Source organism: Apodemus sylvaticus, chromosome 7 (assembly GCF_947179515.1).
Source record: "Apodemus sylvaticus chromosome 7, mApoSyl1.1, whole genome shotgun sequence".
Lineage (NCBI taxonomy): Eukaryota > Metazoa > Chordata > Mammalia > Rodentia > Muridae > Apodemus > Apodemus sylvaticus.
Window position 1 is genome coordinate 72,205,349 of NC_067478.1, and position 15,238 is coordinate 72,220,586.

Consider the following 15,238-nt stretch of genomic DNA (forward strand, 5'->3'; position numbering starts at 1 on the left):
GGACTCATGCAGAGGAAATCCTACTCCCCAGAGGAAGCTCAGCGGCTAAAGGCTACTTTCTGCCTTCACCTCTAACTTGCTTGTTCTTAGGCCCCATGAAGTCCCACGTTTTCCCAGAGCACAGACACCTATTGCCTCCTCCCTTGCGCTCAGACAGGATCTCTGGTAGCCCAGATTGGTCTTAAATTTTCTAGGGTCAAGAATGACTCTGAATTCATTCTTATGTTCCTGCCTCCTAAGTACTGGGATTATAGGCAAGAGACACCGATTCAGCTTCATGTTTCTTTTCTAATGACTTCAGCTCATTTTCAAGACCAGATGATCCCCTGGGCCAGAGTTAGCTTCCATTGCCCCTGATCTTGCATCACCCTCTTGTAGGAAGGGCCAGTGGATTCTGTCTGCCTTGTGGCTCATATAATGGCATCACTTTTGGAGACCTGGGATCTCATGACCCATTGCTAGCTGAATGATGTGCTCTAGCGGGTATGGTGTTTCTGTATCTGCGTTGGTTCCCCTCCTTTAGAGCAGTACCGGGTCCTCCTAGTGAAGGGTGGATAGAGACTGTAAAAGTCTGCACGCCCAAATCTTCCCTTTATGCACTGTTCCAAGCTTCGGCATCTCCCCCACCCCGCCCCCATTCCCCTCACTTTGGCTCTTGCAGCCACAGTGAAAGGAGGTTGGGGAGGGCTTTGGAGGCCAAAACCCAGGCTAAGGAGTCTATGGCTGGGAGCATTTATTTTTATTTTTTTCCCTGAAGTTCCCTGTAGCGTAAGGGCTTTGGTCCCATCTCAACAAACAGCCCATGTGCCGGTACAGGTGAGAGCAGAGGACTTTGGGAATGCCCCAGGAGGTGGAATTTTAAGAGCTTGTCCAGATCTGTCCACCCCTACCCCCATGAAGCTAGGCCACATGGCCTTGCCCCAGGGGAGCGAAGCTGCCATGGATCAGAGCCCAGTGCACAGTCAAACACAAACAATGCACAGCTGTCCGGAGCCTCTGAAGCGCCATTCACTAAGGCCCCGTGGAGTCAAGTGCCCCAGTTTGCCTGTTCCCTAGTCTTGAGGGGACCATGGCCACCAGAGTGGCCTCCAGCACTCCCTGTCCAAGTGCTGAAGGTTCCTCGCCAGTGCTTCCGGTGCTCTACCACAGGGCTCTGTGGGTGACATGGCTTCAGACCTTTGTCCATCCCATGTACTCCAGGGCTTCATTAGGCCTGGCTAGCCCAGCACCATGTTAAATAGCTTTCTTGCCTTAAATTAACGAACCCCAGAGCAACCCCACCCATCTTGCACCTTGAATATATTAATCTATTGCCTAACTTTCCTCCTCATTCAGCTTCAGGAAAACACCAGAGAGGGGGAGTTTCTTCCCCAGAGTCGACAATGACCAGAGCTGGGGTGGAAAGGCCAGGGTGCTCTCTTCTCCCGACCTTGGTAGTCCGGGTCAGGTATGACTTATCTAAGGTCACAGTCCCAGGACCCAGAGCTGTGACCCATCTGGGATGTTATCCTGTTTTTTCTGCAGTGAGCTGACTTTAGCTGCCTCTCTCCTTGGCCCCCATGGCTCTCCAGGTCTAAGGGAGCTGAGGAAGGTTCCAGCTCTTGACTCCACTCACTCCAGGATCCCTAGACTGTCTCCCAGCTCCCTCCATCCCTGGCATCTCAAGGTCTTTTTTTGGCTCTTGAGATCCTCAGGCCAGGCCAGGGTACAGAAGCAGTGGGCCTGGAGGGTGGGCCGCATCTGGGTACAGGCCAGGTCTCACACCCAGTACTGGCCATTCCTGAGGGCAGGATTGGGTGTCCGGCAAAACTGCAATAGTTCTGGGTCAGGTTGGCCTCCTGGCGGGGGCCCCTGGCCAGGCACAGTCATGAGTGGGATGGCCTGGCCTGGCTCGACCTTTCGAAAGGTCTCGGTGTCACCGGCTAGGCCATTGCGGGGTTTGGCGGTCAACACCTGGACATCGTGCTTGCCCGTCTTGTTGCGTTTTCGGAGGTAGAAGAGCAGAGGCAAGATGAGAGCCAGGAGCAGGAGGACCAGGCACACGGGAATGATGATGCTGAACATGTTGGCCTCTAGGAAGCCCAGGAAACCACTTGTGGCCTCAGTGGGCATGGGGCTGGATGCTGCCTGGCCTGGCTGGCCAGTGGGGGTGCTTCTTCCTGGTTTATCTGTTTCTGCACGAGCAGCCTCAGGGACACTGAGTAGGATCACGCTGTAGGATTTGGCTGCATGGTAAGGCTCAGTGGCAAAGTCCAGCAAGGCCACAGCAGGTGGGACACCCCTTGCCCACAGCTCCAGAGTAAGCCTGTCACCTGCTGGGCCAGCGGACCTGCCCTCTGGCCTGCCCACCTCGAGCCCCAGCCTTCCTTCTTCCAGGTCCTGCTGAGTGAAATGTTCCACGAGTCGGTTGCTCCTGGATTCTGATCGGCCTTGGGACACACGGACCACACGGCCATATCGGGGTCCCGCCAGGAGCCGGAAGTGGGGCATACTGCCTGTGTGGTTGGCCAGCTCACTGGCGTCAAGCACAGTGGGGTCCAGGCGCAGGGTGGTCCCCTGAGGCCACGGCCCGCCAGCCCCCACACGCAACAGAGCCTGCACGGTGACATTTACAGTGGCCGATGCATTCACACCCCTGGCCAGAGCTAGGACTTTGAAGTGATCCTGAGAGGAAGAGAAGTTGGTGAAGGCAAAGACCACGTCCCCCTGGTCTACCTGCAGCTGGCTGAAGGCGGAGACGGGCTGCCCCCCTACTAGCAGCTGCCCATACAGGGGCCCCTGAGTGAGGCGGTAAGCTACGTCTGGCTCCTCGCGATCCGAAATCACCTGGAGCTGCTGCCGGCTCAGTGAGGATCGTCCTAGAGCTTGGGGTACCTCCAGGGGGGCTCGCAGCTGCACCTCGATGGTGGATGGTAAGACATCCACAGCCAGGGACATGGATATTGGGGGGCTGGCTCCATCAGACATGCTCAACTGGAAGATGCCAGCCACACTGCTCCCGTTTGCCACAAAGGCCAGTCGCCCTGCGTCCACATCAGCCTGTGTGAAGTGAGTCACAGGCCCAGTGTTGTCCCCAGCCAGGCTCAGGAAGCCGTTATGGGGTGCCCTCTGTACTTCATACTCAATTTCCCCTGGAGCCGAGTCTGGGTCAACGACACTCAGCTGGGCTCGAGAGACAGGGGCCCGTGAGCCCCTGGTAACACGAAGGGGAACGGAGGCCTGTGGCTGTGGGGGCCTCTCATTCACGTCCCTCACGGTGATGACAAAGGCCTCAGAGGTCTGGGGCCCTGCCACAGAAGCCCTCATTGGTCCCTGGAGGTGGGCACGGAAGCGGAAGCCATCCTGCTGGGTGCCCCCACCACCATGGGCATACACCAGCTGCCCCGCAGCTAGCTCGGATTGCAGGAAGTAGGGTCTCCTGGCATGGAGTGGCTCCTCAGACACCAGGAGCTGGCCCCGCGTGGGGAACTGTGTGACCTGGAAGAGTACGTCATGTCGACTGCGCTGAGATGCTGGCACACTGGCTAGGAGGTTGGCGGCATCGAGGGCAGCCACAGTGATCTTGGCCCGCTGGCCCTCAGGGACCCAAAGACCTGGGGGATGAGACATAGGCTATGAAGGTCCAGTCCACTGGAAAAAGAGTCATGAATCATCAGAAAGGAGACCCCAGGGCAAGTCTGCACTTCTCCTGTAGGCCAGTAGTAGCTCGAGGATGGGGCTCACGACCCTGGAAGAGCAGGCCTTCCGATGTCATGTTCCCCACGCACCACCCTATACCTCCCTGGGACTAAGACAGAAGCTGCTGGTCAGGCTCTGTCCCTCCGTGTGGGCATCTCTATCTCCCTGCGTCCTTGGCCTGGCCATCCCTTCATGCTATTCACCTTTGTTCCTCCAGAGACGGCTGGGGCGCTGGGGACAGGCAGCATCAAAAGACACCATCACAGCCAGGGTGGCAGCCAGATCCCTGGCAGGTGGTGAGGACAGCAGGAGACCGATGGTGTCCTGGGCTTCCCAGAAGGGCTCAGAGGACATCTCGTGCTCATACAGAATATTCCCAGCATTCACCTGGGGAGGGGGCAAGATGTCATGACTGGCTATGACAGGGGGGCTCAGCCTGGAGTACCTGGAGGTTCCCTGTCAGGATGGCAGGGCACGGGAACTCTCTAATCTCCTCCGTGCCCAGCCTTACTCTGAGTTCTTCTGGCTGAACCAAGGTCTCTCTGTGTAGCCTGCTCTCTACCCCCCTGGTTCAAGGGGGTCACCCCTAGGGCATTGCGTGGCAGGGCAAAGCGGGCTCTGAAGCCTGGGGTTCAGCTCTAGCTTTAGCTGGGGAGACTGGTCACTGATTCGTGTTTCCATTTAAGGTGGGTCCCTTCTCCTTCACATACAGTGTGCCCCCATACTTCTTGCTTCCCATCGGCACTGCTTCTAGTCTCTCTTCGGTTACATCAGCGCTCCCCCAAATAGATTATCTTTTTTTTTTTTTTGCTATGTTAATTTTTCCTTTCATCTTAAAGAAAACCACTCTCGAATTTACTTTTTTCTTGAGAGAGGGTTTCATGCATCCTCGTCTGTTTTGCCTGGAGCTTGCTAAAACGCCAGTTTTATGTGGTGCTGCTGACGGGGACCAGAGCTTCACGCGTGCTAAGCAGGCATGCTTCTGTTTGAGCGACATCCCCAGGTCTCAGAACATCCTTTCTGCTGCCATTTGCCACCTCCCCCTTCTCATTGCAGCAAAATTCCCCAAGAACGGTGTCCACTGTCACCACACATTCTCAACCCGCTCCACTCAGGATTTTGTTCCCAGGATGTCACCGATGGCACTAACGGGATGACACAGAGACTGGCTTCAGTCTGGCTGACTGCTGAGCATCTCTTGACATGATTTCCAGGATGTGATGTTCTGCTTTGGGTCTCCTCAGATCTCATCGTCTCTGCTGATCCTGCTCCCAGCATCCTGTGGCATGGTCTCTGTCCTACCTACCCCATGGAGTCTCAGAGCCCTTACCAGGATCTCCAGCCCAGTTTACTCTCACCGGAGCCCTAGTCTCAAATTCCCACCTGTGTCTTTTGCTCTCCAGATGTCTAATGGACGTTTCAAGTTCCCTAGGCCCAGGTGTGCCCCAGTGGCCTCGCCTGAGACTCTATCGCCATGACAGCAGCTGTGCTGTTGAGCGACTCAGGGAAAACCCCAGAGGCTTCCTTAGCTCCTTTTACCCTCAGCACCCAGGTCCTACCTGGGTTACCGCAAATGTTTTCTCTCTGTGTCCCGCTCAAGGCCTCTGCCCACTGCCTCTACAGTCCTAACACAGGACTTTGAAAAACTATGATTAGTTTCTTGTTTTTGTTTTGAAGAAGGGTCTTACTATGTTGCCCAGGCTGGCCTTGACCTTCCAAGCTCAAGTGATTCTCCTGCTTCAGCCTCCCAAGTAGCTGGCATGTGCCACTGTGCCAGGTTGAGCTCAGCTCTCGCTTTTATGACTTCTTCTTCTTCTTCTTCTTCTTCTTCTTCTTCTTCTTCTTCTTCTTCTTCTTCTTCTTCTTCTTCTTCTTCTTCTTCTTCTTTTTTGACTTGTTTTTTTTTCAAGACAGGGTTTCTCTGTATAGCCCTCACTGTCCTGGAACTCAGTCTGTAGACCAGGCTGGCCTCGAACTCAGAAATCCGCCTGCCTCTGCCTCCCAGAGTGCTGGGATTACAGGCATGTGTCACCGCCGCCCGGTGATGACCTATTCTTTAGGGCATTGTGTATGTTCAACACCAAGTAATATTCTTTGTTTCTGTAAAGAAATCTGTTTCCTGCACCTTCGGATCAAGACACATCCTCATGCCTTATCTTTGTTTTCCCCTCTTAGGAGGGAAACACAGGAAGATTTTCCTTTCAGCAAAACAGGACTTGCGCAATAGTAAAAGAGAAACAGAGTGGGACTGTTGTGAACAAGCAACAATCTCAGAGTCCCGGAGCGTGGCAGTAGGGCTGTGTTGTCTACACCGGGAACCAATCTGCATCAAGAGAGGGGCTCCTCCTCAGTGGTTTGCTACAAGAAGGAGCACAGGCCTTTAAAGAATCAGTTTATCAGGTTTCTGTGAACTTTCCTAAGGCTTCAACGGTGACAACTAATGTTAAAATATTAAATGTAATAAATATTCCAATAAAATATATCTGTGGGCCAGATGTGTCCTACAGGATTGAAGACTGTCAGTTGTAACCTCTAGTCCAGGCTGGTGGTGGGCACGGTAGGAAATAGAGCCTCCCAGAGTGGTGGTGGTCGGAGTGACACCTGGCTGCCTATCGGTGTTCCTGTATGAGAAGGCACAACTGAGAAAAAGGCAAAACTCAGGCCGGGCTTGGGGACAGTGTCCTTAGGTTAAGGGAACTCACGACAAGCAGTTAGAAGGTTGAGTCGTGGTCTTGCTTCTTACTAGCCATGTATACTGAATAAAAATCACCTGACTGCGTATGCACTTCTTTTTCTGCAAAAAGGTTTTCAGGAGGTTACCTGAGCCCTGCCCCGTCCAGCCCAGGGCCTTGCAGGGCAGTGGTACTGCTCACCCACTGCTTACTGCTGCCTGGCCTCTGCCAGAGCCAGTGGAGGAGGGTGTCTGTGCCACGTAGCCTCTTTCCAGCCTTCTTGGGTGGCACTGCCAGTCTGGCCCCCTGGTGGCCATTCAGCTCTGTCCTTCTTGTTGCTGGAGCCTGGGGGATTGCTGGGTGGGGGAGGGGCGGCCATGGCCTTGCCCCAGTCTCTCCTTCTTCCTGGTCTCTGATAACAAGGCTCCCAATGCCTCAGGGCAGACGGTAGATGCTGGGGCCTGGGAGAGGAGCAGGGCCTGAGGAATCTCACTGGACCCTGGTTAAGGCAACTTTCTCCTCTGAGCCACCTACTGGGTGGGAGTTGCTTCCCCCTGCCAGCTCCTCTGTCTGGGAACTTCTCAGGGGGAGCACACACCCTGATGGGGTAGAAAGGAACTTGTGGGGCCCAGAAGGCCTCTGAGAGAAAGGAAGGAGACCTGGAGGTGGGTCCTGCCCTTTCCAAGGGCCAGGGTGAGCCCCGTTAAAAGGTTCTTGGAGTGGCACCAGAGCGCTGCAGTGGCAGGGCCAGCTGTGTTCTCTTGAGTCCTGCTCAGACCCTGTGGGGACCACTCCGTGCATGTGGTAAGGTAGGTAAGCGGTGACCACTGGTGCCCACTAGTTAGCACCCACAGCCCTGGCATCCCAACATCTCAGTCAGCTGCGACTTGAGGCTGGGAATGATGCTTTTGATTGGTGGTCCTGGTGTGCCTTAGGAACTCGGCTCCGAAGAACAGATAGATCACAGTGTCCCTTGGCTTGGCCCACTCTCCCTGTGGCTCATCTGCTCCCAGAGCGCTTACATTCTCTGGCGTCTTTCTTGAGTCCCAAGCTCAACTTTCTCCCAGACTGTCTGACTGAAGTGAGCTCGTCCCCTCCTCGAAGGCTGCTGGGCTGCCTCTGCACCCCTGCCCCTCTTCCCCCCCCCCCCCCCCGCCGCCCCGCGGGCTCTTTTCAGCCTCTAGGATCCAGCAGTGGCTTCCTTCTGGAGGCCTGGCCCTGAACTCAGTGATGCATGCTCTCCGGCTGGGAGCGACCTGAGGTGAGGCAGGGGTCTGTGTGGTGGCTGAGGTGTGAGGCCCTTACCTCAGCCTGGGTGAAGTTCACCAAGGCCTCCTCGGCGCTTCCTTGCTGGGCGTGGAGGAGTCGGCCACGCTGCGGGCCTCTTACCACCCGGTAGAGCAGGTGCCGAGGGTCGGTGTCCGCGCTGGAGCTGGCGCTCAGGCTCTGGCTGCTGAGTGGCTGCACAGACTCTGCGAAGCACGAAGGAGCCTGTTAGCTTTTGGCAGGAGCCAAGGCAAGGATCCTGCGCTACCATCTTCAATTCTGCCTCGGCTACTCAGTATGCAGAAGACCTACCTGGACAGACCGTCAACTTCCGGGTGCCCTCCAAGGAGAGGAGTACCTGCTTCTGGGCCACCACTCGGAAGAAATGTCCAGGAGAAGTGTGTGCGCCGTCAGAGAGGTCGAAGTGGAAGCCTCCTTCCAGGGCTCCTGAGCACAGGGGGTGGGGGTGGAGCTGGAGCCTGCGCCCAAGGTCCCCCCACCCCAGGAGGCTGAAGAAGCCGCCCAGTACCCACCTCTGTGTGAGAACAGCACAAGCCCACTGTCCAGCTGGGCCTGTGTGAAGCGGTGGACCTCGGTGTCTGGCGCTACCCTCAAGGCTACCCGTCCATTGCTGGGCTGCTCAATGGTGTAGACCAAGTCTTCCGGCCCTGAATCATTGTCTGTTCCTCTGAGGGCCTCAGGAGGGATGGGCACGATGGTCCCCTCCCAGATCTGGGGACACAGACCCATGAAAGTTCTGTGTGTCCACACTGTATCATCCGGTCCCCTCCCTCCTGGTCCTGGGGCTGCCACAGGGCCTCCACCCGGTTCTGCTCAGCTGTCATGGACGCCTGTGCCATTCTGGGCTCCACGCACAAAGGGTCTTCTATCTCATTCTCCTCTTCTGTCCTTCTCCACCTGGCCTAATCTTAATTGTACCTCAAAGCCAGACCACAACCTCCTGCCGAGAAATGCTCCTGTTCGGCCCTCACTGAGTTCTTACTTCCGAGATACCCGTCCCTGACTAAAGGTGCTGCTGTGTCTCACTGGTGGGCAGGGATCTCCTTTCCCTCCTTCCATGTCACACACCACCTGGCAGGGGTGGGCACAGGACAGAGGTAGTGGTGTTGGCCAGCACAGGACACTTAGAAATAGGCTCTCCTGCCAACTGCAGCTCAGGGCGGAGATGGAGAGCGGAGAGGAGAGCTGAATTTCCGGATCAGCTAGGAACCTACCCATGCAGAGTGCAGGGGAGGCCCCATAGGTTACCCACCCACACAGGGCAAGGTCCTCTTCTGGAGCCCTGTTCCATGTGGCACAGGGCCAGTCGCTGGGGCCATTCTGGGTAGGAGGCCCTCATCTCAGAAAACATCCTTCTAATACCCACAGGCCTCTCCCTCTGGTGGGCTCCAGGGGGCTAACATGGGTGGATATTGCCACCTAGTGGCCAATTTACCACACATAATTTCCAACCCAGACAACCCTTAGTTATCTAGACCAAGGCTCCCTCTGCCTATAGGGATAGAAACATGGGAAGCTTGGCTGTGATCTTTATTTGCTGTGACACTCGAGCTCCCAACCAGCAGCCCACAATACAGGGATTATAATAAACTTCTTTAGGCATTTTGGGCCTGAGACATGAGGGAGAACCTTTCTGTTAACAGGCGGGTCCAGGGACTAGCAGGGCCACGGATGGTTTTTCTCAAACAAGACTGCCCGCTGTATTTGCAAGTGCCCAGTAACAAAACCTCACAACTGTGTTCTGTTTTCAGCACAGTAACACATCTCTCCTTCCAAATGCCAGCTTTGTGGTAGTGAACCCATTTCCCAGAGAATGAAACCGAGTCAGAGAGAAGGGGAGAAGTAATGATCTCTAGTCTCTTTCTGGGACCAGAGATGGGGTCGGCCCAGGAGTGAACTCACCTGCAGGCCCGTGTTTGTGGTGAGGACAGGGGGTTGGTCATTTACAGGGAGGATGGCGATCGTGAAGGCGGTGGGCTGACTCTGGCGACCCATCTCTGAGGCATTAGCCAGCAGGACGAAGCCGTCTGTCTGTGTCTCACTCCCATCGTGCACGTAGCGGATCAGCTGCTCTTCCACCTGTTAGGAGAGCCAGGACTGATTGTCAGGGCTCAGCCAGCCCAAGACTCAGCAGGGATCTTGGCACCAGCACCCTTAATGTCTGTCCCATTGTTAGGTACATGAGACAGATCCCTTTTGAACCCGTTTCCGCAGGTAAGAAGTGTGTGTGTGTGTGTGTGTGTGTGTGTGTGTGTGTGTGTAAAATAACAACGGTTTCCATTTCCCGGGGAAAGGCTGAAATAAAGCATAAGGCAGTGCAGTAACTAGGGCTGCTCTGAGGCCCTGGCATCTCTGGTACCTCTCTCCAGGAGAAAGTCCTGAGGCTCCCAGCTTGAGGTTGGTCTTCTTTTTGCAGGGTCCCGTGCCGCGGTGGCTCTAGCACCTGTAGGACAAGGCCTGGCAGTGTGGGGAAGTAAGGCCCAGTGATCTGGATCAGCGGAGGGGCCAGGGTACGGGTGCCACCCTCAGGAACACTGAAGTTTTGAGCATCCAGTGGGATGGCTGTGGGCAGCACCTCCAGCTCCACAGAGATGCCTTCGAGAGGATCACCCAAGCCCGAGGACACATCCAGGGAGAAGGAATCACGCCAGGCTCCAGGGCGAGAGTGCAGGTAGAGAACCCGGCCCAAATTCACTGCCTCCTGGGAGAAGCTTTGCACAGGGTCCAGGCTGGGCGGCCCATCGGCTGAAGCACCGTGGGACACCATCACCAGGTAGCCGGCGTTCGGGGCGCTTCTCAACGAGAACATGATGTCGGCAGGCAACACTGCCTCCTGGACTACCTGGTCAACAGAGATGATGGGGACAATCAGGGTCACAGGCTGGTGTGGACCTCAGGTGGCAGAACAGGCTCTGTCACCACATGACCTGCTCAGGCTTGGTTACATCTGACACCACGTACCACAAGAGGGCGCTCTCACCATACCTATGGTGACTCCCAGACTCCAGGTCTTAAGCAGTTTGACTATTTGGTGCAGCCCAAAGTACTGAGTACTCCCTCAATGCCTGATCTAGCCACAAAAAACGTCTGAGCACCACTCTTAAATTATACTTCTGATTCTATGCCTTTGCAGAACACAATCCTTTAGCTTGGAATGCCACCTGATACTTTTTGCTGTCCACACCCCATACTTTTCTCTTTTCTCCACTCTGCCTTCTTTTGTGCCTTGTCCGGCCTGCAACTCACTCAATAGACTATGTTAGCCTTGAACTCAAAGAGCTCTGCCTGGCTCTGCCTCCTGAGTGCTGGGGTTAAAGGTGTGCACCACCATAGCTTGGCTCATCGGCTACCTCCTTCGGTGTGGGCACTTCCTGACATGTTTAGTCACGGTCTTTCTCAGAGTCAGATCTGGAAGGGCCTCAAAGCTGGAAAGGATCTGGTCATGGCAACCGATCACAGCAAGGCAGTGACCCTGCTGGCCAGCACTGTGCTGTGAGCTCCCTGAGTTAATAAACACTCCACAGACCCTCACAGTCCTGGTGTGGGGTCTAGGGAAAGAGCTGAGGACCTGTGGATCGGAGGGGCAGCGCCTCCCCAAAGCTCGCTGCTCATGGTAACTTCCTAGGGAGCGTAACAGATTATATTCTTGGGCTCTGCTTCAGAGATTCCGTGGATCTGGCTGGAGCCCAGATTTTACACGGTTAGCCATGGCAAGGGCACGTGTGTATGTGATCCCTGGAGGTACATGACACTTAACAGGTAGGTGTATGTATAAACAGACTTCCTAGAAACGTGTGCAACTACAACACATACAGGTGAATACTGACGCTACATAATCTTCCTGACGCCCGCGCCACCTCAAGAACATCCCCCTCATGGGAGCACTCTCAGCTTGGCAAGGCCATGCACACCACCTTACCTCTAGCTGGCCCCTTCTGATCTCAGCCGCTTCCCCCTGGAAGACGTAGATCTTTTTGTGCTGCACCAGTTGTAGTGGGGCCAGGGGACCCTCCAGGGCAATGGTCACTTGTAGGATGGTCTTAGTGTGTACTGGCCCTGCTGCCACAGAAAGGGCCAAGGTGTCTTGGGGGCTGAGGCTGCCATTGTGGCTGTAGACAATGGCTCCATCCAGCAAGTCCCGTTGGGAGAAGGAGGTGACTGACTGGCCATCCCGGAGCAGCTGCCCCCAGTGAGGGCCAGACGTTACATGGTAGTGGACCTCATTTCCACTACGTATATCCAGGTTGGTGTCTAGGTGGAGCACAGCGGTGTCAATGGTGCCCTGGCCTCCCTGAGGGACCACGAGACTAGAACCGTTGGCTACGTGAAGGTAGGGCTCTGAGGCCTGCACTTCCAGCATGGCGGTGGCCTGGTGCTGCCCGTCAGACACCTGCAGCTGGAGCCAGCCATGATCGGCCCCCGAGTGCACGAACAGGACTTGCTTCTTCCTGAGATCCTCTTGGGTGAAACGGTAGATGGGCCTCGTGGGCTCCTCCATAGCCACGATGCTGCCAAAGAGGAGGTCCTTGCGGGTCAGCACTAGCTGTGCATCACTGAAGCCGGAATCAGCGTCACTGAAGGCCACATCATCTGTAGTCAGCAGCCGCTGTCCGCCCCGGGCCACGTGGAAGACACGGCTGATGGTCTGCACAGGGGCGTGATCGTTCACAGGCTGGATGGCCACTCGGAAGACACCACGAACCTCCTCCCAGGCCATGTCACCGCTGCCCTCGCCCTGGCGTGTGGCCACAAACGGGATATCATCCTCTATGGTCTCCGAGTCATCATGCTGGTAGACCAGTCGGCCATGGAGCAGGTCCTCGTTAGTAAAGGATGTCACTGGGGTGGCCTTACCCTTTGGGTCCTTCCAAGCCAGCCTGCCATGATGGGGCTGCTCTATAACCTCATAGAGATAGCTGGCACTGTTGAGACTCTTGACAAAGAGGTGGTCAGCAGATAGTACCCCCTCTCCTCCCTCAGGAACCATGAGAAGGACATTAGTGAGGACGGGCGCATTTGGGTCACCACCAATGTGGATAGGGAACGTGTAGAGAGGGGAGAAATATGGTGGAGATGTGACTCGGAAACGGAAGGAGTCGTCAGCTGCCTCAGAGGTCCGCATTGTGGCCTTGTATGTCACACGGCCGGCCTGCAGGTCACTCTGGCTGAAGCTCTGACCGTCGGACAACCTCGTACCCTGAAGCAGGAGGTTGCCTCTCCTGGGGGCCTGAACCAGCTCATAGTGGAAGGTCTGAGGGTATGGGCCGCCGTCCTCTTCTTCCTCCAGGGACGCCTCTAGGTGGGCTGGGGTGAGGGTCTCCTGATGAGGGTTTTGCGTATGCAGAGGCTCAAGCCTCAGCATCCATACTGTGGCCCTCTGGATGGTCACTGGGAAAGACAGGTTGCTCAGCGTCTCCTGACCCACCTGCACCTCCAGGGTCAGGTCCTCGACTGTGTCGTGGGTGTGGTGCTGCGGGTCAGTGCTCAGGTACCGCACTCGGCCCTGCTCCACATCGCGCTGGTGGAAGGCCAGTGTGTCCCACCACTCGGTGCCCTCGACCCCTCCGGCCCCCTGCTTCTGCAGCTCCCCGAACTGCAAGGTGCCAGTGACTCGGAACAGCACGCTCACATCCTGTCCTACGGCGTTCGTTTCCACTGACAGGTTGGCAGGCAAGATGGCTGCAGCAGAGCCCTGGGCCAGACGCAGGCCTGTGTTGTGGAGGATCTGTATGGCTGGCCGGACAGCCACTACCTTCAGTGTAGCTGGAGCGCTGGCCTGCATGCCATCACTGACCCGGAATGTCAGGTCCTGCGCAGGCCCGCCACGGTGGACGTAGACAATGTTGCCTGCCTCCAGCTCTCGGCAGGAAAACTCAGTTGCTGCCTCCCCGGGCTGGTCTCGGTGTTCCACAGGGACACTAGAGGAGACACCAAGGAGCTGGATGGTGAGACCCTCACAGGCAGAGTCTGGGTCGTAAGCCTGGAAAATCTCGGGGCCCAGAGGCTTCTGTGTGTGTTCCAGGATCACCATGAGGCTGCCGTGCGGGAAGATGATACGAGGTGGATCGTTGACAGGGTTTACCTGGATGGGCAGAACGTAAATTTGGCCCCTCCGCAGGCAGGCGGGCACAGGCGCCCGAGCAGTCACTGACACCTCCAGCATCAGCTGGTCAGAGGTGTCTTCAGAGCCATCGTGAACAAAGCGGGCCTTGCGGTTCACCACGTCCAACAGGGTGAACATCTTCCGGGTTTGGGCTCCCGGGATGTCTAGCTCCAGCTCACCGTGGCGTGCACCCTGGCTCACACTGAACAACACCTGGGATTTGCGCAGTTCTGCCTCGGTCAGGTCCAGCGTGGGCTGCACGTGCCGCCACTCAAGCCAGGCCGTGCCACCCTCGGCCACCACCAGGGGGCTGATGGTAAGCAGCTGGGTGAAGTTCGCAAAGACGGCAGGCAGTCCTGGCTCGGGAATACACGGCTCTGGCAGTTCCATGCCTGGCCAGGCTTCCGGCGCCAGGGTGGAGAAAGCTCCGTACGGGCCATAGACCTCCTCCTCATACTCATCTTCCTCAGGTCTGCAGCCTGCTGCCATGTCCCGGGTCAGCCAGGCATCCCGCAGGCCCCACCTCCTGCCGTTAATACTGAAATCTTCTATGCAGCCTACCAGGGAGATATTGGCAGCCCCCGGGGCCAGGCCCAGACGGTGTTCTTGGAGGTGGCGGGAGGCCTCTGTGTCCAGCCCCCCAAGAAGGAGACTGCCACGTGGCTCCAGGTAGCTGAGGACCCCACGGTTGAAAGTCCGAGTAGGGTATTGGTCTACAGAGATTTCCAGCCGGTGAACATCTATGTGCACGCTGACCTCGTGGGGCTGCCCGTCAGCCACAGGCACGCTGTTACGAAGCAGCATGGTGCCCTGGCCCTTTTCAACCACAGCCCGCAAGTGACCCTCAAATATGTCCACGTAGATAAAGTTGCCACGCTGGTCTCCTGCTTGGAAGGCCAGGGGTGCTTGCTGACTTCGAGTGGTGAGCGTAAACTCCAGGGTGCCTTCCTCCCGAGTGCTCCAGGCCGGGAAGGCAGCCAGTGAGTGGGGTCCAGAGAAGCCCAGGCCCACGTCATCACCAGCAGAGAATTCTTCAGCACAACCTTCATGAACATCGGGGGTCAGTGGACGGAGAAGGTTGCGGCCATTGAGGATGGCTGAGTGGAGGCAGCCCCTCAGGGGTCGGCTGATTCCCTTCAGGTAAGGCAGGTCAAGGCTTCCAGAGGAGCCCACAAAGAGTCCATAGGTGGCCTTGAGGTGGGATGCTTTTGGGATGGGAGCAGAGGTGTTCAACACTCCGTCAACAGAGAGCACAGCCCAGCTGTCGGAGACAGTGAGCACGACAGTGTGGGGAGTGGAGTCGCTCAGCACTGTGTCTGCTGGCGTCTGCAGCCTCACCTCCTTTCCCAGGGCAAGTCTGACCTGAAGAGAGACAGGGAGATCAGGGGTGGGAGTGGTTGACGTTTCTGTCTTCCCCACACTGAGCCCCCCTCAAAATGGGACTAGGACAGGGCTTTCCATGATGTCACCCTTAGCTCCCTATTGTTTCAACTGGGTA

General features: G+C 56.5%; 1 protein-coding gene across 1 annotated transcript in view; it reads right to left on the minus strand.

Annotated features, from left to right (window-relative positions):
• Nucleotides 1-755: 755 nt before the first annotated feature.
• The window catches only part of Cspg4 (chondroitin sulfate proteoglycan 4), a 34,758-nt gene continuing 20,275 nt past the window's right edge, over nucleotides 756-15,238 (minus strand). Inside the window, exons 3-10 of the mRNA XM_052188275.1 lie at nucleotides 11,557-15,102; nucleotides 9,997-10,479; nucleotides 9,540-9,716; nucleotides 8,150-8,348; nucleotides 7,929-8,063; nucleotides 7,656-7,822; nucleotides 3,882-4,065; nucleotides 756-3,593 (exon numbers count right to left, since the gene is read on the minus strand). Of these exons, the coding sequence (XP_052044235.1) occupies nucleotides 1,759-3,593; nucleotides 3,882-4,065; nucleotides 7,656-7,822; nucleotides 7,929-8,063; nucleotides 8,150-8,348; nucleotides 9,540-9,716; nucleotides 9,997-10,479; nucleotides 11,557-15,102 (6,726 nt within the window). The 3' untranslated portion in view covers nucleotides 756-1,758. The remainder of the gene's footprint in view (nucleotides 3,594-3,881; nucleotides 4,066-7,655; nucleotides 7,823-7,928; nucleotides 8,064-8,149; nucleotides 8,349-9,539; nucleotides 9,717-9,996; nucleotides 10,480-11,556; nucleotides 15,103-15,238) is intronic.